Consider the following 23,263-nt stretch of genomic DNA (forward strand, 5'->3'; position numbering starts at 1 on the left):
CTTGTTCGACAGTTGTCTCACTGTACCCAGAGCTGGAGATAGCAAAGTGGAGATCCTGGCCCCAGCCAGTGGTGCTGAGTGTGCTGGCTGCTGGCGGCACCTGTAAGGCCATCTGCGAAAAGCACTGGGAGAGCGTTGATTGCGACGGACAAAGAACGGTATTGCAGCTCTTCCCTCTTTGCAATGATAACTTTGAAGTGACTTTTGAAGGGTTGCTGGAAGCAATTTTTTCAGTGAGCAGATTAGAGATAAGAGAAGAATTCCACCCTGTGGGGCACAAGCAGTTCAATCCATACCAACATGATGGAGAGGGAAATTGGAGAGAGCTTATCAGCTTGAGGAAAACTCAAATGTAAACATCATCCCCAGCATGATTATGGTTCACAGCTTAGTTGGATGTCACATGCCTCTTTCCTGTGAAATGGTGCTAGCAAAGATGATTACAGAGGGAGTCAGCTAGGCAAAAACAGACAGAAAAACACCCTGTGCCTTGAACTTTTAAAGACCGTGCAGTTACTTCACAGTCAATAAGTCACAGCTCAGCTGCAGGGAGGGAGGAAGGCAATGAAAATAGAATTCAGGCTGTTCTGGCAAATTAATTGTCCTTTAAGATATGAATCAGCTGGAAACAAATAGGGAAGCTGGGATTATGGGGCCTGGGAGCTGCGAAGGGCAGTATTTGTACGGCAGGGAGATCTGGGCACTGCCCCAAAGGATGCTGAGCCCATCTGTATTGGTGTCAGGACAGGCTGGAGAACGAATCCCCGAGAACCCAGGACGAAGAATGATTAATCTAATTTTCATTAACTAGCATTTGGCATTGACCTGTATATAATAGCCCGTTATGCTGCTGCTGAATCTGCGGCTGGCAAAGCTGCTGCCACCACCATGTCCCACTTGGGAAGCTCGCTGGGCCTCTCCAGAAGGGCTCCTCAGGGAATGACCTGAGTGGATTTAGTATGAGCAGTGCATAATTTGGGAACGATTATTGAAGTGATTCACTGACATGACCATTATGGGCTCTCGCCAGATACACAATCTTATTAAATATGATTTTCCCATATAAGGTGGTTGGAGCCTGAAAAGCAGCAACAGCAGGAATTCCAGCGCTCGCTTTCTTCATGAACATGTCTTTCAATCGCAGCCAGTTGAGTCCAGAAATAGGTCTGCCACGGCTGTGTGATGCCCTGACGGAGGCTCGGAGAGTCCTTTGCATCGCATGCTGCTTACATCTTTGTCACATTTTATTATTCCCATCCATCTTTTCAGGCTGCCAAGCATATTCCTGTAGACCAGGATTATCTATAGAGGCCTGGCACGTGCCTCGCTCCTTATGTGGATGCAGCACCCACATGCTCTCTGGGACCTTACCAGCATGAGATCAGTTCCCATATGTGTGTATGGGAACTGCAGGCGTTACATGGGTATAATTAATTTGCAACTCGCAAGTCAGAAAATGTTGCGCCTTTTGCACTGCACAGGGGAATGTCAGCAGCGGAGTTGGAGGGGGAAATGTTTGCTAACTCCCAGTACGAGAAGGGTTTGGCTGTGTTTAGGTGGGAGTGACCTTCAGCAGGCTGGTTCACATGCTCAGCTCCCACCAGCATTGCGGGGACAGAGCTGCTGGTTGTGTTGCTTGCGGGAGATGCTCCGTCTCGCAGCCTGGCTGCGGGAAAGCAGGAGCCAAAGCAGGTCCTGCCCTCCCCAGGTGGTCTGATCCCATGGGTGCACCCTCTCTGATCTCCCCCAGAGCTTGTGGTGCCGGAGGAGCTGGCAGGAGCAGCGGTATTAAGCAGGCTGCAGGTTTTGAGGCACGCTCTCTAGACCCTGGGAAGTTTAAAGCGGAGGCCTTGGCACCTTTTCTCGAAGATGCATGTGCAGGGAGAGGGGTGACTGTGTATGTTTGAATTCATAAATAGCAGCAGAGCAGTAGAAGGCCTAGGTGGGGTTTTTTGTTTCCCATTAAGTCTTTCCAGGTCTCTAACCAAAATTTCTGATAGTCCCCTTTAATTTGTTTAATAACCCAGTTGACAGTGTCACTTTCCTTCAGCAATCTCTCAAGCTGTTGCCTTCTAGGCCTGCAAGCTGGGTTGCCTTGTGAATGTGCCCAAGAACAGAATTTCTTAGTCACGTCAGACTGGACGTCTGTGATCATGTCTGTGGGGACAGGCAGAAACTATTTTTAAAGCATTGTGCACGTGCAAAGCCCTAGTTGTTTGTGTGAGTTCCCAGTAAGTAGCTACTATCAGGGCAATACCTCTGTGTGGTATTTCACCATTTCTAAATCCATCTGTGGCTGGTGCAGAAACTCAAAGGAGCAAAATACTGTCATTTTCTGTAAGTCTTTGGCAAAGCAGAATTCCTGGCACAAGCACCCTCTCTGCATTTGCTGCCTACTGATGGTGCACCAATCCATGTTCGTCCAAGAAGCAAGTGCAGCCACTTGCATTTTCCTCTAATGGGAAGGATGCTGTAATGAAGATGTGTGCCATGCTGAGCCTCTGCCTGCACAGGGCTGGCCATCCGTTCCACTGCATGAATGCACTCATGGCAATGAAATGACAGGAGCGCAGCAGAAAGGTAAATCAAGGCACTGCGAGGGACCGGAAACAAAAGGCTGTTTAATGCTGAAATGAAACACCGAAAGCACAAAAGAGGGTCATGTAGAAAAACCAAACTCATGGCCTGTGTGAAGTGAGTTTTGTCTTGATCCTTATCAGCACTGACGTTCTCAGCAGAGCAGCCCGGTGTTGCTCACCTACCCGCTTGGGGAGCTGCATGCCAAAAGGAAAAGCATCTGCTGGCTTTCCCAGGCTTTCCACCTCCTCCCCAGATAACTAGCAGGCTGAGCCCCTGGAAGGGGAGCCTGGCCTCTCCAAGCAGCCCTACAAGAGCCAATGCTAATAAGGTAATGTTGGGGCTTTTCCTTCTTTAGGTAGGTCTTAGAAATACTCTGTTTTTAAACAGCCTGGCACTTGTTTGTTTGAGTTTTTCACTGTTGCCAGTAGCTGAGTTAACCCCAGGACTTTCTGGGAAACATTTTCTGTAATTAAAAAGCTAAAAGTGATCAGAGCAGCTTTTCTGTCACTTTGTCTCTTCTCACCCACATATTTAAGCAGAAAATGCTGTCAACCCCTAATTAAGCGTCGTCTACTTCCATCATGTGTTCTTGTGGCTTCCCCAGCTTACGTGTGGGTTTTTGCACTGGCTTGCGGTGAATAACCCAGGCTGAGTCAGAGTACGTGCTGTGGCAGTGAGGAAATCTGGAGGCTTCAATGCGTTTGGTTGCCCCAGTGTTCATGGCCTGTCCCATGCCGCTGGTTGCTGCTAACCATGACTTGTTTCATTGTCTCGCAGCACTGGGGAGCATCTGCAAGTCTTTCACCGTGTGAGTTAGCCCCTTTGCTTCTCTTCCAGCTTTCTTTGAATACAGCAAAACCACCACCTTTCCCTAATTCTGTTTAAAAAATACAAATGCCTAGAACTAGAGAGTCAGTGTGTAATGTGAAGCGTTCTCTTACATAACACAAAAACAGGCTGGAATAACTGATATTTGAAGAACAGCAGCATTATTTTATAGCGTGGAGGTTGCGTATTCTGTACAGTTGCATCTCTGGAAAATGACTGTTAGAAGAGCTGTCCCTCTGGATAATTGCATGGCTTTGCAGCCATTAGATCTGCAGTTGCAGAAAATGAACCTCGCAATGTCCGATCACTGCCTGTATGGTTTGCATTCAGTGTGAGGAGTGTAAAATGCTTTGTAGACTAATCAAGAGGGCACAGTCCTCACCTCCTCTGTAATTAGCAGAATCTGCATGTTCTCTTTGCAGAAATTGCTACTGGAGAGGGTGGGAAAGACTTCCTGGGAGAAAAGAGAACTTGGAAACTGGCTGTTTGCTTCTCTGGTATTTACACCGTTGCAGACCTGCCTGTTGCATGAGTGGTGTTTGAAAAGGAAGAGCGCATGTTCCGGTAGCACACCTGTAGCTGCTCCTGCTGCACAAGGCACTTGTTGATCCAGCAAAGGAAACCGGGTCACGGCTCGGGGTTTGTCACAAGACTGGCCTCGGCAGATACACTGCCGCTTCTGAAAGGGCCTGAAGATTAGCTGAGCATGGGAACACCGCACGCAACAAGTTGATGTCTTTGTTCTGTGTGAAATAGCTCAGTCTCCTGAACTTGGAGGAATTAACGGATTATAAGACAAGGGCAGCTTTGCCTTGTTTTTAGTCGTTAAAACGTAGCAACGCGCTGTTGGGACAGTACTGTTAGTGACGTGGGCTGGTGTGGAGCTTGGTACCGGTCAAACTCCCAAGTAGCTCAAACGCTGCTTTTCACTTTACTGTATAACATTAAATCTCTCCCAGCCATGCAGGGGAATGATGTTTAATTCAGCTTCTGCCTTGTGCTCCGGCTGCCACTGTTAAGACTTTACTGCTTCTGTGTTCTGGATTTGCAGTGGTCCCATTGGTGCCTGCAGTAGCTGTTGCTGAGCGATGCTCTTGCATGGAGCTTGGTGGCTCCTGCAAAATTAGTTCTCTGTGCTTTGAGGGTCCATGTAGCCAGAGTACTTAACTCTTCTTTTAAACTTGGTGATGCTTTCTCTGATGAAGCTCTGTCAAACTACTGACTCTTCACGTTCAAATTCTCTGTGTTCCTGTACCATGGTAGACACCTCCTAATTTCTTCTCCAGAAGATCTGGGAGCACGTCAACCTCAACCAGCACTGAGCTCCCAGAGGAAAGGCAGCTCATCAGCAGAGGAAGGGGAGTGCTGGGCTGGGAGCCAGTTGGGTCCCTACTCTTTCACTGAATTTAGTAATTCAGAGTAATTCCCCAGCTGTTTTTTCCACTTTTTCTGTAGGAGGCAAAGAGATCTGCTGCTTTTGCGACCGGGTGGCTGAGTTCATGCAGTCATTTGGCTGGGATGGTGTTGGAAGCCTGCCCTTAATGTAACTCAAACTCTGGACACATCAGGATGCTGCCCTTCAAAATGGGCGTCTTGAATGTGTCAGACCGTGCTGGCAACCATGTAATGATTCTGCAAGAGTAGAATTAGTCAAGATTATTTTGCCCTTTCATTTGCTGCCTGGCAAGATGTTATTTAAATTGCCAGTTACACTTTTCTTCCCCCTGGAGTTTGCCATTCTCAGTTGCCGCTTTATATTCTGTCACTCCAAGTAAGTTAAGGTTCAGATCTCCAGTGGCTGAGATGGCCACTGAGATCAGTGAAGCATAACCTGATGGAGTTGGACTGACACGAAAAATGCACATAATCTCCATTAAAAGAGAATCATTTGCAAAGTCAGTCTCTTGTGATTTCAGGCTTGATGCACAAACTTACTTTCTGCCTCCCTGGTTAAGGCTGGATGCACTCCACCTGCATGTGTGCCACCTAAGCAGAGGGTGTCTCGCTCAACCCCATGTGGGGCAGGAAGAATAGGGAGGAATGAAGTAGGTAGAATAAAAGCAATGCTACCTTATATTTAAAGCATAAGTAATGCAGGTCATCTTAATCTGCTCTTCCCCTTCCTGTGGGATGGGAGAGAGTCCCGGCCACGTGCAGTGAGGGCGACAGTGAGGTGGGACAACCTTCGCTTTACTGCTTTCTACATTTGGAGCATTTTGTGATCTTTGCAGGCTTTTCTAAAAAAAAAAAAAAAAAAAAAAAATCTCCAACAGTAGAGCAGAATAGTGGGGGTTTTTGTGCATGAAATGAATGGCTTCAAGGTGTTCCCAATTACTTTTCAGGGTGGAATTTCTGATTTGTGGGTGGAACTGGTTCTGTTTATTAACGGGCAAGTTAACAGCATCTTCCTGAGCTCTTGGTTATTTACTTGGTTTTTCTCCAGTTGCAATTGGGCAGCAGTGCAGTTACAGTACTGCTTCAGTTATTGTGCGAATACCTGTATAAACACCTTCCTGATGCTAGTCCTTTCAGCCCTCCAGTGATTAGAGTTTGGTTCAGAAGGACTGTGTATGAATTTTTATTTTTCATTCAGGGCTGTATGAGCTCAGGTAATTAAGGTAACTTGGCACCACTCTGAGCAACTTGAGTGTTGGGAGTGATTTTGGTTGGCATGTTGATACAGCTCACGCAGGATTTGAAGCACTTGAGAAATATTTTTATGTAATTGGCAAGTTTTGAGAGATTCTGTGAAATCTTTCCAAAGCTCAAGACGCATCTCCAGAGTACTGCAAGGCTCATGGCAGGTTGCTGTACCTTAAAACGGCCGATCTTACCAATGTGCACATAAGCGATGGAAACACTGACAGTAGTATGTACTGCTTCCTTGCTGTGTTGATGCAGTTGGTAAGATCTTGGGGGTTACAACAGCTGAGATAAGACACAGCCTATTTTCTGCTCTTGGAGCCTGCTCGGTTTTGTTATCACTTTGTCTGAAATGGGTCAGCTTCTGGCCACCCAGAAGCTGGCAGCCCAACTTCAGCAAAGTGTCATCTCTAACGTCCGTTGATTTTACTCCACGTTCTGAAGATCTGAGGGATTGAAGAAAAACCCTCAGGCTTTGCATAAGGCCTAGAAACACCAGTTTCCATTTTACAAAGTAAAATGAAGGTGATTAGCTGGAGTTTCCCATTGCCACTGGTTGGGTGCCCTGGTTTCTTCCTGCAGGATGCCCAGTTCTCTTCTAAGCGTAGAGCTGGGAACTGAACTTCACGCTGGCTTTGCGTCACTGATGTCGTTTACCGTGCTAGTTAGTGTGTGGAGAGTGAAGACTGATGCAAGGCAGAAGTGACGGTCCTTCGCTAACTGCTCTAGAAAGACAGGGAAAATTTGCCCGTGTCTTAATGCTTGCTTGTTGTGTTTGGCGCTTTCCGTCACCTGGGCAGTAGTGCAAGCAAAATACTACCAAAGCCCCTAGTGTGGGCAGGATACAGCAGCTGATCACAAAGATGTTGCAGTAGTTTTCTTTCTGTAGTTTCTCTGCACATCTGATGGACCAAATTTTGTGGATTTTTCAAGGCAAAATTGTCCATTACTGCATTTTTCAAAGGGAGGCAGCTGGCTAAAATCATCATCTGGCTGAGTGCTCCTTCCCTGAATGTGTGCCTGATGGCACTTCATGCAGTCAGTCACTCCATTTAGATGCTGATGTGAAACTTGGTTCTCTCTCTGATTTCTTGATTTCACAGTTTCTGTCCATGCAGCCAGTTCTGCAGTGTGTGCATCCCCACGCCAAGAGGAAGGTGTAATGTGATGAGAAGTCCTACGCGCTGCCGAGAGGGCAGATGTAATACCTGAAACCGCTTGTCTTCTCTTTAAATGTCACTTTTAAATGGGTGTCGTCTTTAAAATGACAGTTTTCCTTTCTGTATGTATTCGGTGCTGCTCTCGCCATCTGTCTGGATGCATGTTGACGGGGGCAGCGTACAAAATGGCATGGAATTTGCTGGCAGAAATGCAATCTATAGAGATGTAAAATAGTCCCTAAGTTCAAAGCTGGAACAAAGACAGCAGAAAATTATACTGTCTTGAAGCTGTACTTGTCAACTTTAAATGACATGCTCTTCAGTTACAGGGCAAACACTTGGCTAAGTAGAATCCAGAAATAAGGCAAAGTTTTTCAGTTTGGCCTAACAGGTGGTGATTATTTGTGGGTTTAAATAGCACATGTTATGGGATAATTTTTGTGTTGGTAAGGACTGTTTGTTCAGTGATCAGAACTGAAATCTGGAAGGGTAACAATTGTGTTTGCTTAATTTACTACTTATTTTTCCTGTAATGCTAACTTATGTTACAAGATAATTAAGTTTTTTCTAGGGAGTGCATATTGTGCTGTGTTTTGTAGCTTTTGATATGCGTACTGTTTTGTTTTTTTTTTTTTTTTAATTCCAGGATACTTCCTCTCAAACCAGCATCTCTTCAGGCTTAAATTAATTTTGATGGAAGAGAAATGATGACATAGTCTTTCTCCACCTTAGTCTCAGAGGGTTGGATGTTTGTTTTCTTTTCAGTATTAAGTAGGAGTCACTGGTGGATTAACTATCTAGGACGCTCTTTTGAGAAGGAGGCTTCTAGACTGGTAATGGCAGAAAATGCTTATTAAAGAAAATGAGAAACTGAAGGAGTGAACATCGTGAAACTGCTAATTGCTTCTGCAGCTTCTTTGCAGGCTGGCCCCATGCATTTCCTGTGTATAATTGCAATCTTCACTGCAGCTCCCTTGCAGAGAGCCTCAAAGTTCTGATAAACATGGGTCTGTCTTTAAAACAAAGCAAAAAGACCGTGTACTTTGTCAGACAAGACATTTATATTTCAGTTAAAGACAGCAATTGCCTTATCTGTTTCACTTTGCTATAATAAACCTGGTTGCCCATTCTATACCAGATGCAGAGCTGGCCAATACAGGCTGGTATTAAATTGAAGACCCTCTTGAGATGAAATGCTGGTAGTGGAATACTTGTCACGACTCCGTCAGCTGTGAAGAATGTGGTAATTTGGGAGGATCTTCATTCAATACATGCAAGCTCTGGTTTTGTGTTGGTAGGATGGCAATGTGTGAGCTTCCATGAGGTATTGAGATTGAAGGTTTATAACCGATCTCAGAGAATTGCTATGGCTTCCCTAACTCCCAGGTTTTAAAACACAAAGATTGGTTTTATTTTGAATCTTTTTTCTAAACTGAAAACTAGGAGTGCAAGAAGGCTGGAACTGACGAGCATCAAGAGCAAACTGTAACCTAGAGGAATGAGGTGGGTTTTTAGAGTATCTGAAGAAATGAGATTTAAATGCAAGTTTTTCTGTGAGGTGGGGTGAAAAACAACTTAATCTGTGAGGGTGACGTGGGGTGAAAAACAAGTTAATCCGAGGCCTGCGGGAGGGAGGGATAAGGTGTGCCTGAATGGCAGCTGCTCATCTAAAGGGAAAAGGAATATATTACAGGCAGAAGTGGCAAGTGTTGCCTCTTAATGTTTTCTATTAGAGCTCCTGCTTTTGGTTGCTTTGACTTGCCAAGATAATGGTCTCCAAATGTCCTTTGCCTTATGGCTGGCCTTTAAGTTCTGGCAAAACCAATGCACCCATTTTGGTGAGGAGGAAGCCAAGAAGTATTGCCCCATCCAAAACTGCAGAGCTTGGTCAGGTCCATCCTTAAATGGCATTGCAGTATCTGCGGGATGGTTCTGCTTCATCAGACCTGCCTTTTTCTCTTCCCATGGAAAGCCATTGGCACCTGACTGCTCTAAGCCTTCTAATTTCCATTTTTCTGTGCTTTGTAAAAATAACTCACCTGTTAAAATCTCCCTGCCCTCACTGGTGAGGCTGGAGGAGCCCTGCTGCTTGGTGGGTACAGATCTAGAGGCTTGAGCCATCTGGCCTGGAAGAAGATTACTGGGTTGGGAGCCAGGAAATGTAGAGTTTAAGCCATGGGACTTCCCATGTCAGCCCTGTGTATCTTATATTCCCCACTGAGAGCTGTTACGTAGCTGTTGGCCAGTGTTACCACAAGCTTCTGGCTCTCTTCCTCCCACCCCACAGCACATGCCACCATCATAATACAGAGAGCCAGCAGCTACCAGAGGGGACACCTGACAAGAGGCTGGGTTGTCCTCCTGGGGATGCTTTTCAGTGTGAACGTATGATGTTTGTGTGCCTGGCCGTGGCTTCTGTTTCTCTCCAAATGCAGGAGCAGATTGTGCTTTTCCCCCTCTCTGCACGTCAGTGTGCGTTTGGCTGATCCAGCATTGTAGTGTTATGGTTTGGGGAGCTACTTCGTTTCTGGTTTTATTAAAGTCTTAGCAAACAGTATTAAAGATCCTGTGAGATTCTTCTGTGTAGTTCAGAAATGCTAGACTGAGGTTCACTCAATGCTGCTGTCTTAAATTACTTTATTCTATACCTGTTCTACATAAGGCATCCCCAGTTTCTCCTTGTGTCGGGCAGATGTTGAATAAAGCCCTGAGAAGGGCTCAGCAGTTAAGTTGTTTACAGTTTTAGGACTCTGCTTTAGGACCTGCGAGACCCGAAGCTGTTCCCAGTTGCACCTCGAGCTTACAGTTACATCAATGCACGTGTATGAGCCATGTGGCCAGACAGACTGGGCTCTTCCCAAGATGGTCACTTGTCTTTGCAGCCCGATGTTCTTCAGTTGTAGCTTTCTGTGCTTAACAAATGCCTTTCCTCTTCCACTCTTTCAGTGAAGCAGAGCTGCTCTGAAACCCACAGCCTAAGAGCTGGGAGCTCTGGAAAGCTGGGAAGAGAGCTGACCCAGCTGGCTGTGGTTCAGCTCCATGGTAACTTGTTTTCTTTCACCTAGCAACAGTCTGCTGTCAAACACATCCTAGAAACCACAAAATCACTTTAGAAAAACCTTGACCACTCCTGTAACGCATGCAAGCATTGTAAGTGTAGGATACAAGGGGTAAGCGCAACACTTGCCCGGTGCACAGCTCGGCGATGACCATGGTCTCTGTTTTTCTGAATCCCAAATAGTGGTGCTGCTTGCAGAGGGGCCTGTGGCTGAACTGCATATGAATGTGTGTGGCAGCCTTTGGGAAAATACTGCCAGAAATCTGAAGTGTCCTCAGCACCTGGGGTGCCTTCAGGAGTTTGGGGATGACCAGTTCTGCCTGCACAGCACTTTGGGAGCCTAAGTGCTCTTTTGGATTTTGCTGTTTGTTCTTTTGCATCTTTGGTTTGGACATGTACCTGTACAGAGTCCGGTGCGGAGCTTGCTCCCAAATGAGTAAATAAATGGACATAGCTGTACGTGGTTAATAGAAGTAATAAATGCCTGGCTCAGCCTCCAAGTGAAAATCCTCCAGGCTGGGTTGGAGAAGCTGTTTTACTGACCTAGCTTTTGAGCAAGCTGCAGATCTGTGCCAGAAAGAGCCTGTCCTTCAGCTTGTGGTTACCTGTATCGGAGGCAGCTCTCTACGATCATCAGTGTAATGCAAGTGAAACATCCTTGTAGCTCAGCATAAGCACCAGGTTGTCTCTTCCTGCCATCTACCTGTGTCTCACCTGTTTGTATTTCCTACTAAGAGCTCTAGAAGTGTTTTTAAAAATCTCTTTATTTTTTAGGTAACTTATTTTCAGCTAATAGCTGAGTCACTAGCTGCCATGCTACAGCCAGGATCCCAGGGAGAGAAGAGATTACTTGCTGAAACTTTGAGTTACGATTTTTGGCAGCACACTTCATCTTTTGAGCTTGTTCTGCCATGTCTTGTTTTGTTCCATCTGTTCAGGTGCCTTTGTTAGAGCTAAGCAGGAGCATCCGACTGGAACGCTCTAGTGACAGAGAGCAGAAGCGGCCTTAACAAAGTTGGTGGGAAAAGAACATGTTGTGAGCAATAATTTAAATTTATTCTTAACCTACAGCCCCCCACACCTTGCGGCAGTAGCTTTTGCCCTAGAGGTCCTTCCTCAGTCTCACAACACAGGTACATGGTCTGTCTAGAGCTGCTGCTGCTGCTGCAGGGGACGTTTGCTTACAGAGCCCCAGTGGAGGAGAGGAGGACTGGAGGCTTGGTACCCCTCCTGGGTACCAGCCTCCTCAATCTGGGGGAGAGAGGAGGTGTTGGCATGTCCAGAGAGGGATAGGATCCATCTGGAGGAAAGGATTTGCAGTAGCTGGGATGGATTAAGCAGAGTTCGCTCCTAAAGAGCTGGCTAGCCCGCACTGCAGCTTGCTGTAGGGTTTGGATGGATTGTGCAAAATCTGTGTTGCCTGTGCAGGAAGAGGGTGCAGGCAGCGCGGGTGGCAGGGTGCTGTGATGAGGGCAGAGGACACGCTGATGGGAAGCAGCAAAACACCAGCCAGACCTGGCTTTCTGCCACATGTGAGTTGGGGTAGTTAATTTTGAATGAGGCCAAGAAATCTCTGATAGCTTGGTGCCTAACAAGCTCAGATGAGACATGCATGCAGCCTGGAGAGCTTGAATTTCTAGTTGTTACGGCAGCAAAAGCTTCGGTTTATTTAGAAGTAGATCTCAGACAAAGATGTATCACTGGTCTGCTTTTCCTATTGTGTCTTTTTAAGTTTATGATTTTAGTGGGACCTGGTCAACTTGAAAACTACGTCTGAATTGCATAGAGGGCATACTCTTTGAGGGGCTGTATCACAAACCCATGCTCTAAAAACAGGTCCAGAAATTCAACCTGATGCTTTTGCCTTGACATCTGTTTTTGAAACAGGTAGAAGTTACAGACATCCCTCACCTCCTCTCCCACCCAGACCCTGTCCTCAGCATTGCGATGCGAATCTCTACATACATGTGCATGTTGCAGTGTTGTCAGCAATGTGCATAGCAACCTGGAAGTGTTTTGTGAAGGAGAGTTTACTCAACCTGATGTGAGCAGCCTAGCAAAAGGACTTTATATCCAGTGACGCATGTTGTATGCGACCCCATTCTGAAATCCCCTTTCAAGTCTTCAGTGTTTAAGCACCCTCGGAAAATCTGTCAAGCGACATTAGCAAGAGCCGAATTAAATCTTAGAGGATTTAGCCGAGCAGCTTTGGCTACGGAGTAAATCAGGAAATACCCCACTCATTAAAAATCCAGGTGCATCTTCAGGATGACTTGTGAAGGGTGGCCTGCAGACAAAACAACTGTTTTCCCTTTGGAGACTGCTGTTGGTTGGGATGCTAAGCTCCCACAGTTTTAAAACTGTGGTAACTTCTGTATATCCTGGTATTGTGGTGGGTGGTTATTGTGAAACTTCAGGTAGATTTCTTTATGTGCTGTGACTGTAGTAACTGGACTTCAACACATCTTTTAGAAGGTCAGAAAATGGAAAATTTGGGGAGGTGGATATCTTTCTTGAGTTGCGTTCTTCTATTTTAATATAATTCAGTCTGAGAATAATTCTTGATGGTGAATGGGTGAGGGGAGTAAACTCTCTGTCAAGTAACATCTATAGCAAGACACTCTTAAATGGTGGAAGTGATAAACAATCTGACCCATTCCTCCTGGATCAGAGGTGCCGACTTTGTTTAGCCACAGAACCCTCTGTGAGAAAGGGCTGAGAGATAAAATAGGGGGGATAGTTTGTCACTGTCTCATATAGCTTGCAATCCAGCACTCTTTGTATCTGCTGTGCTGTTCCTACAAGCAGCTTGAATGATTTCTTTGACTTGCCAGTGCTCTCCCAAGACAGGTTGAGATCCTTTGGAGGGATACCCAAAGAAGAAATATTGTAAAGGGAACCAAGCTGATGTTGTACAAGGGCATCCTCCTGCTCTCTAGTTAAAGGGGTTTTGCACTCTCAGTAACAATATCTTGTGCTATTTATCAGCTTAAGAAGTTTGGGGATTGGCTACTTTTGAAGTCACCCTTTTTCCAGCCACCAATTCCTTGTCCCATGCCTGGTACCAGCCTTGCAGGCATGCTCGCAGAGACAGCAAGTTGCAAAGGGAGCTTGCAAAGGTCGGATGGTGAAGAGCCTCCAGCAGCGCTAATCCCTACCTAGCTGGGAGGTGCTGAGGTCTGACATTAAGCCTCGTGCAGCTAAAGCACTGAGCCATGCCACACTGCAAACTTTGTGTATTTGGGGCAGAATAACTGCTCTGGCTCTGGCAAGCAGTGTGTAACCTCAGATTAGTCAGCTTGCACTTCTCCGTCTTTATTAGTGGCACTTGGAGAATAGCGTAATGGAGGATGCAGCTGAGCATCCTTTCCATGCACAGAGGTAGGACACTGCATGTGTTAAAAGTGCTGAATCCTGCTTCTAGGCAGGAGCCTGCAGGAAGGGGGATAGTGATGTTCAGAAAACAAAGGAGGGAAGTGAATTCTGGACCAAGCCTTCGGAAAGCTGTCTTGTGCTGCTGTGACCTGGGGTTGGGAAACAGCTCTCTGGGACCTTGTGGCAGCTGAAAACTCCATCTGAACACACAAAAAGAGTCTCAAGGGCTGCCTGGGGTCATGCGCTACATTCAGGTCGCTGATGTTTTTGCAATGCAACTAGAAAGGCAACAGGAGGTTTTCTGTCTTCTCGCTGCTGAGCTACAGCTCTCCCAGCAGCCAGGAGATGCTCCAGTGAGCTGTGTCGGTGGGTAGGGACCCGCTAGTAGGGGATGCGAGGCTTATCCTACCCCTGAGCTAAGGTAAGGGAGCAACTAGGTGTTGCTTTAGCTCTTCTAGATAATTGTGAGGAATGTGACTTCAAAGTCCTTCAGCCTTTCATGGCCTCGCTCTAAATTGGCGTCGTGGTTTTAATGTGGTGCCACTGTGCCTGGATGTCGTCACAGGCACAGAGAGCTGGCTCTGTCCTGGAGAGGTTATGCTTCCTGCTGTGATGTTTGCTGTCTCTAATTAATCCTAATCAAGCTTTGCTTTGAATTCTGGTAGGCAGATTGGGACTTGAAGGTTGTAATAAAGAGAGAAGCCAGAGGCTAGAAGAGGCTGGTGACCCTAACGCCACTGCTGGGGTGCCTGACCTTGGGAGCATCTCACCCTTCTGCCTCCGCTGCCCACATGGGCAGCGCGCTCGGCCACTCTGGACGTGCCGGGGAGCGTGCGGCATTCCACTCCGCAATCCTCCTGTGACTGGCGGTGTGGAAGGGAGCAGGAACACTGTGTTCAGATAAGACTGCACCTTTCCCATCTAGCAGATGTTCGCCTGAACATCCCACTGGATTGCATAATTACAGAGTCGAACGTGGAGCCGAACGGCTGCAGCCTTTTCCGCTACTGGGTGTCAGCTATTGTGTGCTCCTCTTGATGAGATTCTTGTTTTGCTTTTTTGTCGGCTGTGTCACACGGTTCGGGCTAGGCGCTCCGAAATTGTCCTTTTTTTTTCTACACGCAGCTGATCCAAGACAAGAAAACAAATCAGTTCTTTTTAAATTTCATTTCCCTGGTCTTGTCCTGCTCATTCCTCACTGTAATTGGGCTTCTGCGCTGTAAGTGCTTTTCTGGTGAGTTGTCAAGGAAACGTTTTAGCATGGTATGTCCTGGCTCAGCAGTGTGGCTCCCTGAGGAGGGCTGCACCCAGGATGCGGTCCCGCACCTGCAGCTGAGGGAGGAATGTGTTAACTCCCCGCCTTCAGCTTCAGCTTCTGCCCTGCCTCCTGAGCTGGGATAAATAGATTTATTTCTGAGGCAGAAAGAGTTTCTGCATAAAAAGAAAAATAAAATAAGCTGATAGGTGCTTTTACTGCAGAATCATCCCTTTGTGGCAGTCCCTTGCAGTTCTGATGCTCCGTAAGCTGGACGCTTTGCTTTGAGCAGCCCTAGCTGGGCTGTATAATACAGGGTTTAAACTGCTTGAACCCTGGGGTAGTGCTGGCAAGAGAGCAGCTAGGGCAGTTCTGGGGTTTGGGGTTCAAAACCCTCAAGCAGAAACCTGGAGGGGGTGGCTGGGACAGAACTGGGTGTAGGGCTCAGGGCAGGCTGGGGGGCTCCCTGCCGCCCGCCTGTCTCAGGTTAATTGAAGAGCTCCTAGGTAGAAACTGCCTGGGATGGTAAGGAGAGAGCGAGCTGTGTCACTGCTGTCGAGTAGGTATCACAGCGGTGCCCCGAGGGCCCGTCCTACCTAGCCGGTACATTAAGCTCTTTCCCTTAATTTGTACAAGCCATGCCGTTCCTTTCCCGAACGAGTTTATGCTCAAACAAGACAAAGGCCGTGGGAGAAGAGTGCAGCCCGTAGAGTTGGTGCAGCAGAGCATGGTTTGCAAGTGTTGTCTTTCCTCCCCAAAGTGGAGGTGGTTCCTGTGTGCTTGAAACAGCAAAACGAGGCACGGAGCTGGTGTGGGCGGCGAGCGGGAGCAGAGGACGGAGAGGAGAGCAGGGCAGCCAAGGTGGGATTAAACAGGATTACTTATCTCTGGCTGCTCCTGGTAGTCCAGTTTGAACACTGCCTGGTGCTGCCAGCATTTCCATCTGTCTGCAAATAACTGCTGGACTTTTGGATGGTGACTAAACTGTCCTGAGGAACATGGAGCTCCCTGCGCTGCAGGTGCATTGAAGCAGGGTCTCTCCTCCCCCTTGCCGTGCTCGCTCGTAGGGATGGAGCGAGCCTTGCTGGAGCACTGGGCTGGACGGGGCTAACTGGTGGAGAGAGGGAGTTTAGGCGGTGTTCAACCAGCTTGAGTTTTGTGTAGATGATCCCAAAAATCATTCATTCGGTCAGCAAGTGCTCCAGGGAAAAACAGATACATATTGGTATCAAAGCTATATGTAGATTCTATATAACAAGCAGGATTTCTCTCGGATTGCTTTATTTCCTTATTATTTCTACAAGCTCTCCAATGGCAGAAGCAGCTCTCCGTGCCCAGGGTGCAGAGCAGTTGGCTACAGCTCTTTCTGCCGAGAAATGCTGCATTTAAGGGGGAAAAAACCCAAACTTTTTATTCAGTATTGTGGCTTACTTGATGTTTCTCATCCTAATCAAATTGTGTTGTTTTATGGGAAGAAAATGTGTTTAGTGATCAGAAGTAGGTCATCCTGGATGACTGGCAAGGGCAGGTTGTAAACAGCCGCCTTCTCCAGGAGGTTGCTAAGAGTCCGGCTTCTGCTCCTTGTTGTGTCTCCTCCTCTCTAATGACGGCCCTGGGCTGCCTGATCCTGTGTGCTGCTTGCTAGGAGCTGAAGCCACACGTTTCAAGTGTGAGAAGAAATTCAGAGGTTGCTTTCTGCCTTTCCCTTTTGATATGGCCTGATGCTCGTGCCAGCTCCTCGGGAAGCCCCGGCTGGCTGCATGCGCTGGTTCCGATGCTGCTTCTCAGCTGAGACATGTTTTCTGGCATCTTCTCTGAATTGCCTGCCCCCACACCCCCTTAATTTTAATTTCTTTTTATCAGCAGTCCCTTACGGGAAGTAACAGCTGTCTGTTTTGATGGATGCGTTTCATTTCCAGCCTTTCTCTCTGTATTTCGACTGCAACACATCTGTCTGCTACATGTGTATAGCCTTTAACTTTCACAGCTTGTGTCTTAGCACTCTGTTTCTTAATGCTTTTGCACAAAATGCATTGACCAGACGGGGCTGCATTTAGAGTGGTCTGATCAAACAATAAATTGTAGCATCCTGGCTGCAGTCTTCACCTCCTCTTATTGTCTAAATGGTTGCTCAGGTGTGTCACGTTGTCTTGTTCTCGATGGAATAAGTGTAAAATTAGATCCAGACCTCCTTCGGTGTATGTATGACTTGTCAGAATTTCACAGCTTTCTAGCAGGTTATGCTGGGTTAGTATTAAATGTCAATTTTGCAAAGGCTGCTGTCAGCTCAGTAGTTTAAAAACAAAGAACAAATAAAAAACCCCAACAACAACAAATGTAAACTGCTGGTCCAGCGCTTTTGGAGAACTGTACGTTGAAAACTAGCCATGTTTGATTGCAATTGCTAGCGCCCTGACTGAGAGTGAGTGGCAGATTGCAAGTCTCTAGTATGTTGTGGTTTTGGAGGGGTCATGTTGGTACAGCCTTCACCTGAAGAGCTTATGTGGTGTTTATATTCTAACGTATTTTTAGTTGCAGTCACATTGTATATCTCCCTGTAAACACTTTATTAAAGTGAAGCTTTTATTAAAGGTGCAGCATCATCTCTGACTGGAGAAAGGAATCCAGATAAATCTACCAGTTATTCAAATTTGCTTTGACTTCTCTAGAGCATCCTAAAGCATCAAATATTTATAATTTATAAACGTATGTGTGTATACATCTGTCTTACAAAGAAGACTTCTTTATTAGATCTTAAACAAGGCTTCTGCTGGATGTTTGTAAACTTCCTTAAGAAATTCCTTTTCAGTGGATAGAAGCCTCTCATGGCTCTTTCTGGGTTTATAACAAAGGGGTTTTGCTAGTCAACTTGACTTAGTTTTGAGAGATCTGAGTGACTTTTTTTTTTCCCCTTGATTAGTTTTAAAATTTATTCTCTGAAACTTGAAATTAAAATTAAACTTGAAACCTGTGTTTTTAACTTAAACTCATTCGAAGTTGTGGACAGCAAGGCAGTATTTTCTGGTTTTCATGAAGTTTGCTTTTCAGCCCAAGGATTGGATGATTTTTTTAAATTTTTTTTTAAACTTCTTAACTTCTGGCATCACTTGCGTTTCTTTAATGACAGCATCTAGAGAGGCAGTGGGCTGGAGAAGCCGAGGGAGCTGCTCTGATCCCAACCCTACACCATTTTGTGAGTTCAGATGCGCCAGTGAGGCTGGCTAACGAACCTGGTAAAGATGAGGGTTTCCTTTGCGAGTGGGAGCCTTCCTGCGGCCTGTGTTGTGCTTTGCTTACTGGGAGCAAGCAATCAAGCATCTGTAAATGGGCATGAGGGGCCTAAAAAGGTCTGAACACAAATTTGTTGATGCAATATATCACATAAGAGGAGAAATGGGTTATCTCATGTTGTGTAGGTTTACGCTCCACTGGTGTGGTAGAGCTAAAACTCGAGAGTCATTTTCTATGTTGGACAGTAAATGTGCAGAGTGTTTCCAGGAGTAAATTCATTCCTGTCCTGCGAGGTGTCAGCATTGTGGCAGGGATGGACAAGCTGGATGTGGCTGTGAATAGGGAGGCATATGAAAAAATTAGATGTTAAATCAGAGATGAGAATTGCTGAATCCTACAACTGAAGTGTTAATTTCTGAGGCTCTGGAGGAGCTCAAGCGTTGGGATGGGGTCGACTCAAAGCTGTGCACAGATGAGAAGAGGAACTGAAGGCAGCAGGTCAAGCGTGCATGAAATGCACTACCAAACCCTGGCACGAGCTGGAGGCAGGGCAGAAAGCTGGGGTTTCATCCCGGGGTTCCCCTTCCAGAGCCGCTCCTCATGTTTCTGAATACACCCTCGCTAAGCTGCACCAAATCGGATAAGAATCATTTCAATTAGCTTGTTAAGTGTTGAAACTTCCCATAGCAGAGCTCCACAAACCCAAGTGCTGTCTCTCGTGGCTGTATAACCCCTGAAGCTGGAGTTAAATCAGTTTTTGCAAGGCCATCTGTCAGCTTGTTTGGGATGAGCACAGCCGAGTGCTGTGCACTGAGTAGCCAGTGGAAGATTTTTTCATTTTCCGCCTAGACAAGTTGATTTTGTAAAGCTGATTTTGGGGGGTGGGGGGGGGTGGGAGGGAGATTTTGTTGGTGATGCTCTTCTTCCCCTGAGGCATCGTTTCTCCTGGAGATCCGCAGTTCCTCGCCTCTTGTACCTTTCCTTCGTGCGGGCAGTTGGTGTTGATTCCACGTTTGGTACGTGTACAGCAGCAGACACTTAAAAGCTGGGAATGAAAGCGGCTTGTGGTAATTATCACAAAATTAAAGATAATCTCCTGCTCTGGAATTGTGACAAAGTGCAGAAAAGAGATTAGTGCAGTAGGAGAGCATAGTCTCCCTGGCCCCCGGGGCCCTCTTGGCCACGTTGTGTTCCCAGCCATTTCCAGCGTTCGACCTGGAGCAGCGTTTGCCCCTTTGGGTTCCTCTGTGGTCTTGAGTTGCTGCTCCAGCTCGTGCCCTGAAAGTTCGTTAGCCAAATGCTTACTTAGTGCCATATTTCCTGCTGCCCTGGCCATTGCGGGGCTTTCTGTTGAATGATCGTAAAATTGCATTGTCCTAGGCCAAAGAACTGATTTTTCAGTGCAAAAACTGATGCGGAGTTTGAGCTAGCGGTGGTCCTCTGAGCTGCGTGCTGGTGCAATCCCAAAGAGCTGGAGGGAGTGATGGGGTTTCACATCACCCATCATGTGCAGCGCCCACCCGTGTAGGTGACAGCCCCGTGGCTGAGGGGTGCGCAACCTGGGTGGGTGATGGAGGGGAGCTGCTCTGCGCCGGTGAGGGGTTCCCGCTCCGCTCGCCTCCAGTCCTCCTGCTTGAGATGGGATTGTGTGATGCAGCTCGCACAGAGGGAGCAGGACTTCAGACCTTTGCTGCAGTCCTGTGATTCTGTTTCTGATGCAAAACTTGGGCGCTAGAGAGCACAATTTAAAAACAGTGTAGATATCCCGCTTGGATCAGAGGACTTGCGCACCGGCAGGCAGTTGTGTAATCCACCCATTGCCCTCAAGTGGGGAAAAGTTGAGGGCTTGGAAGAGCCTTTCTTCTTCACAGCCAAAACTCTCAAGCTCTGCTCAATGTTCTCTTGCGAAATTAAGCCCTTTCTAAAGGATTGTGGGTTGCTTAACAACCTGTGCTTGTAGAAACTCTTCAGACAAGAGCAGGGAGCGGCAGACCCATACCTGGAAACAGATGGCCTTAAATCTATCACTTGGGTTTGTGTTCTTTGCTGGTGGGCTTCCCTCCTAATAACTGGGCTCTGCATGCAGAGGTGGTTGGGGAGATTGGAGAGCTGCCTTGGCAGGGGATGTTGTGCTGCTGGGATGGGGTGGGGACGTCGTCTTAAGCAGCTCTTGATCCTTGTTCATGGCAGCTCTCCAGAGTCAGCTGGGCTGGAGCTTGTGGTCCCACGCACAAGGTTCTCAGCAGGTCAGCAAACACCTCTTGGGGCCGGCGGCAGAGGAGCCAGTTCTCATTGTTGCCTAAAAATAAGAAGCTCCTTGCAAACTTGGGCTGGTGCTAGGAAGTGGAAAGATGGCCTCATGTTAGGGGAGGGTTTGGGCCCGTGTCTCCAACTCTTATTATATAACTAAAAGCTTTAGGCAAAATCCTAATTTCTCACAGTTCACTGTAATGGAGTAATGGTGGCTTCTCCCAAAGGCAGTGGTAGAGATAAATGATGCATTCATTTTTGCGATGTATTTGGACATCGGATTCTATAAATAGATTCAATTATCAATACAGTTTGTCAAGTGCCTTCTGAGTGGCTAGAAAGCAGCTTCATAAGTGTCTCTCTGGGCTTCTGTATGTAACCGACTCTTCAGTGTAGTGTGGACCTATTACTTACGGTGCAGCAGGGATTTACAAGAACTCTCTTTACTGAAGCCTCTAGGAAACTTTATTGCTAGGAAAAATTGTGCATCTTTGTGCTTCTGAATATGAAATTGTTTGGGTCACCCCTATAACTTCAGACTCCTGCACTAGTGAAACTGAAAACTGAACAAAACCAGCTGCTTTAAAGGCTTTCCAGCTTGCTTGAAAGAGCAAAGCATTAGGCTATTTTCTCTTTTTTTGTTGTTGTTTTTTTCTGATGTCTCTACTTTTACTGATGCTCTTCCCTTCTCTCCTCAGGTCTGGCACCGAAGAAGGCAGCCATCACTGAGGTGAGATGTATAAAGCTGGCCTTTAAAATTCTGTGTTGAGAAATGAGAACACAGAGCTCTAGAAGACACTTCTGCCTGACTGTTTTGAGCAAAGCTGGATTTCAGAATACATTTAAGATTACTGAAAATTTGATATCTGTTATTTGGGAGAAATAAAATTAGTGGCAGGTCTCTGGATGTGAAGAGATTATGCCCACTACATGGCCAGTTTTAGCTGTGTGATCCATGATGTCTGTAAGTAAGTGGCTGAGGGCATCACTTCCACACCAGAACCTGAAGGTGATAAATGGAGAATCCATGTATTGGGCATCTCCAGAGCTCTGTGTTGGGTCTCACCCACTCCTGGGAGCAAGTCAAGGAGGCTGTAATTTGTGAAGCCATAAAACAGGGGAACATCTCGAGGGACTGATCCTCTCTCACACATAATCCAGGTTGCAGGTTGCTGAATCACTGTTACCTTCTGGAGCAAAACTCTTCACAGTTGGCAGCAGGGAATCTAGTAGGAGGATCTGTGCCTGAAAGCTGTTCCCTGAAGCCCACACTCTTGGTTTAGGGCATCATGTTCATGTTTTTGTTTGATCTAATTTTCTGACATACCCCTTTACATTACTCACCTGGGATGATGAGCATTTTATACACGAATAGCAAAATCTTCCCATAAAACTGCCAGGAATGTGACACTTGATTCTTTCTTCCCTCCCTCCCCAGAAACATGCATAGAAGGAAGCTCAACTTCTGTGAAATTTGATTGTTTTGTTCAATGCACAAATAGCCCCACTTTTTCTTGCCCTGGAAACACAGTCACAGGTAGAGCAAGACACTGTGGAAGAGACTTTTGTTACTGCATTTCATGTGATGGCAATCTCTGAACCAATACCTGTGTCTGTTAATCGCTTTGAGAGGATGATGATGAGCCATGTGGTGAGGCAGGACGATACAGCTCAAGTTTGCGTGTAATAGGATCCAGCTTGTTGGTTAGAAGCTGCAGGGAAAGGATAAGCTGTACTGATAATCACGACTGCTTGGAGAAGGAGTACTTGGAAGCAAGCCTGGCTGTACTAAATGTTTAAAACGGAGTAGGAAATAAGATTTTTGAAAGTGAAATCAGACTGCCCCTTAATACCAGAAGTACAAGCAGTTTGACCAGAAATAGCTGCAAGCTCTTGATTAAAAGCTAAAACACAAAGAACTTCTGTAGTCTGAACAAAATTATACATTGTCTGCTGTAGACATCAGTTCTGAGAGATCGGTCTGTGTGGCACTTGAGAGGGAGAAATATAATATTGTCACTGGGGAAATGACCTTGGATCTCTCTGCATGCTGCTTAAAGGAACATCCAAAGCCTGGCTGTTCTTTCATGTAACAAACCCCTAAATGTCACTGGTGGCTCACTAGCAGTTTTAGCTGTCTGCTGGGCTCTGCAATCTGTTGGGGTGGCAGGAGAGCTGGGGAGTAGGTGAAATGTTGCCCTGTGGCAGAGTATAGAGACCCTACGTCTGGGGTTGCGAAAGGAGCTGTATTGAACTTCCAAAACATCGGCTTGTTAAAGGGTGCAGCCACAATCTGCTCCCTCCTGGATTGGCGAAAAAAAGGCCTAGGCAGACTCAGAGGTAGAAGAGGAGGAGAATGGGACAGGAGTAGGTTTGTTCTCACTCTGAAGTGCTGGCAGTCCTATAGAGTTTCTGTAAATTCTTTGCAAAACTTCAGGAAGAGCTGCTATTGCGGTTTACCCTGTGTGGGCTTGTCCTTTGAATTGTAAACAAATGAGATCTCGCTTAAATGGATTATCTCCATGTGAATGCAGGAGTGGGGCTGTGTTTTCCCTGTTACCTGTTTCTGATTTCTCCAGTGAAGCATGAGATATTGGTATGACACCTGAGGGCATGGGATTTTTAAGAATAAACTTCTCTTGCTGTTTGATTTAATACACCACTATTTTAAATCAATGAGAAACTGCAGTCAAGCAATGGGGGAATCTTGGCAGCTGGGAAGCAAGCAGATCTTTCCTGAGCTCAGCATCTTTGCTCAGAGCTCTGCCCAGTTAGTACTGAGGGTGTCAGATGGAGTGGTTGGGTATTCTAACTCTTCTTGGCTTGAGGGATGGATATATAATTCAAACAGCCTTGTTTAAAGCTTGCCAGCACCAGTTACAC

At 46.5% G+C, this 23,263-nt stretch overlaps 1 protein-coding gene across 12 annotated transcripts in view; it reads left to right on the plus strand.

Annotated features, from left to right (window-relative positions):
- Positions 1-23,263, plus strand: part of PIP5K1C (phosphatidylinositol-4-phosphate 5-kinase type 1 gamma) — a 46,910-nt gene that overhangs the window by 3,642 nt on the left and 20,005 nt on the right. For 11 of the 12 annotated variants that reach the window (XM_069790032.1, XM_069790029.1, XM_069790031.1 and 8 more), the window contains exon 2: positions 21,079-21,110. In XM_069790032.1, coding sequence (XP_069646133.1) covers positions 21,079-21,110 — 32 coding nt within the window. Of the gene's footprint in view, positions 1-12; positions 159-21,078; positions 21,111-23,263 lie in introns of all 12 variants that reach the window. The other variant, XM_069790041.1, reaches the window with a different exon arrangement.

This window comes from Haliaeetus albicilla, chromosome 8 (assembly GCF_947461875.1).
Source record: "Haliaeetus albicilla chromosome 8, bHalAlb1.1, whole genome shotgun sequence".
Taxonomy (NCBI): domain Eukaryota; kingdom Metazoa; phylum Chordata; class Aves; order Accipitriformes; family Accipitridae; genus Haliaeetus; species Haliaeetus albicilla.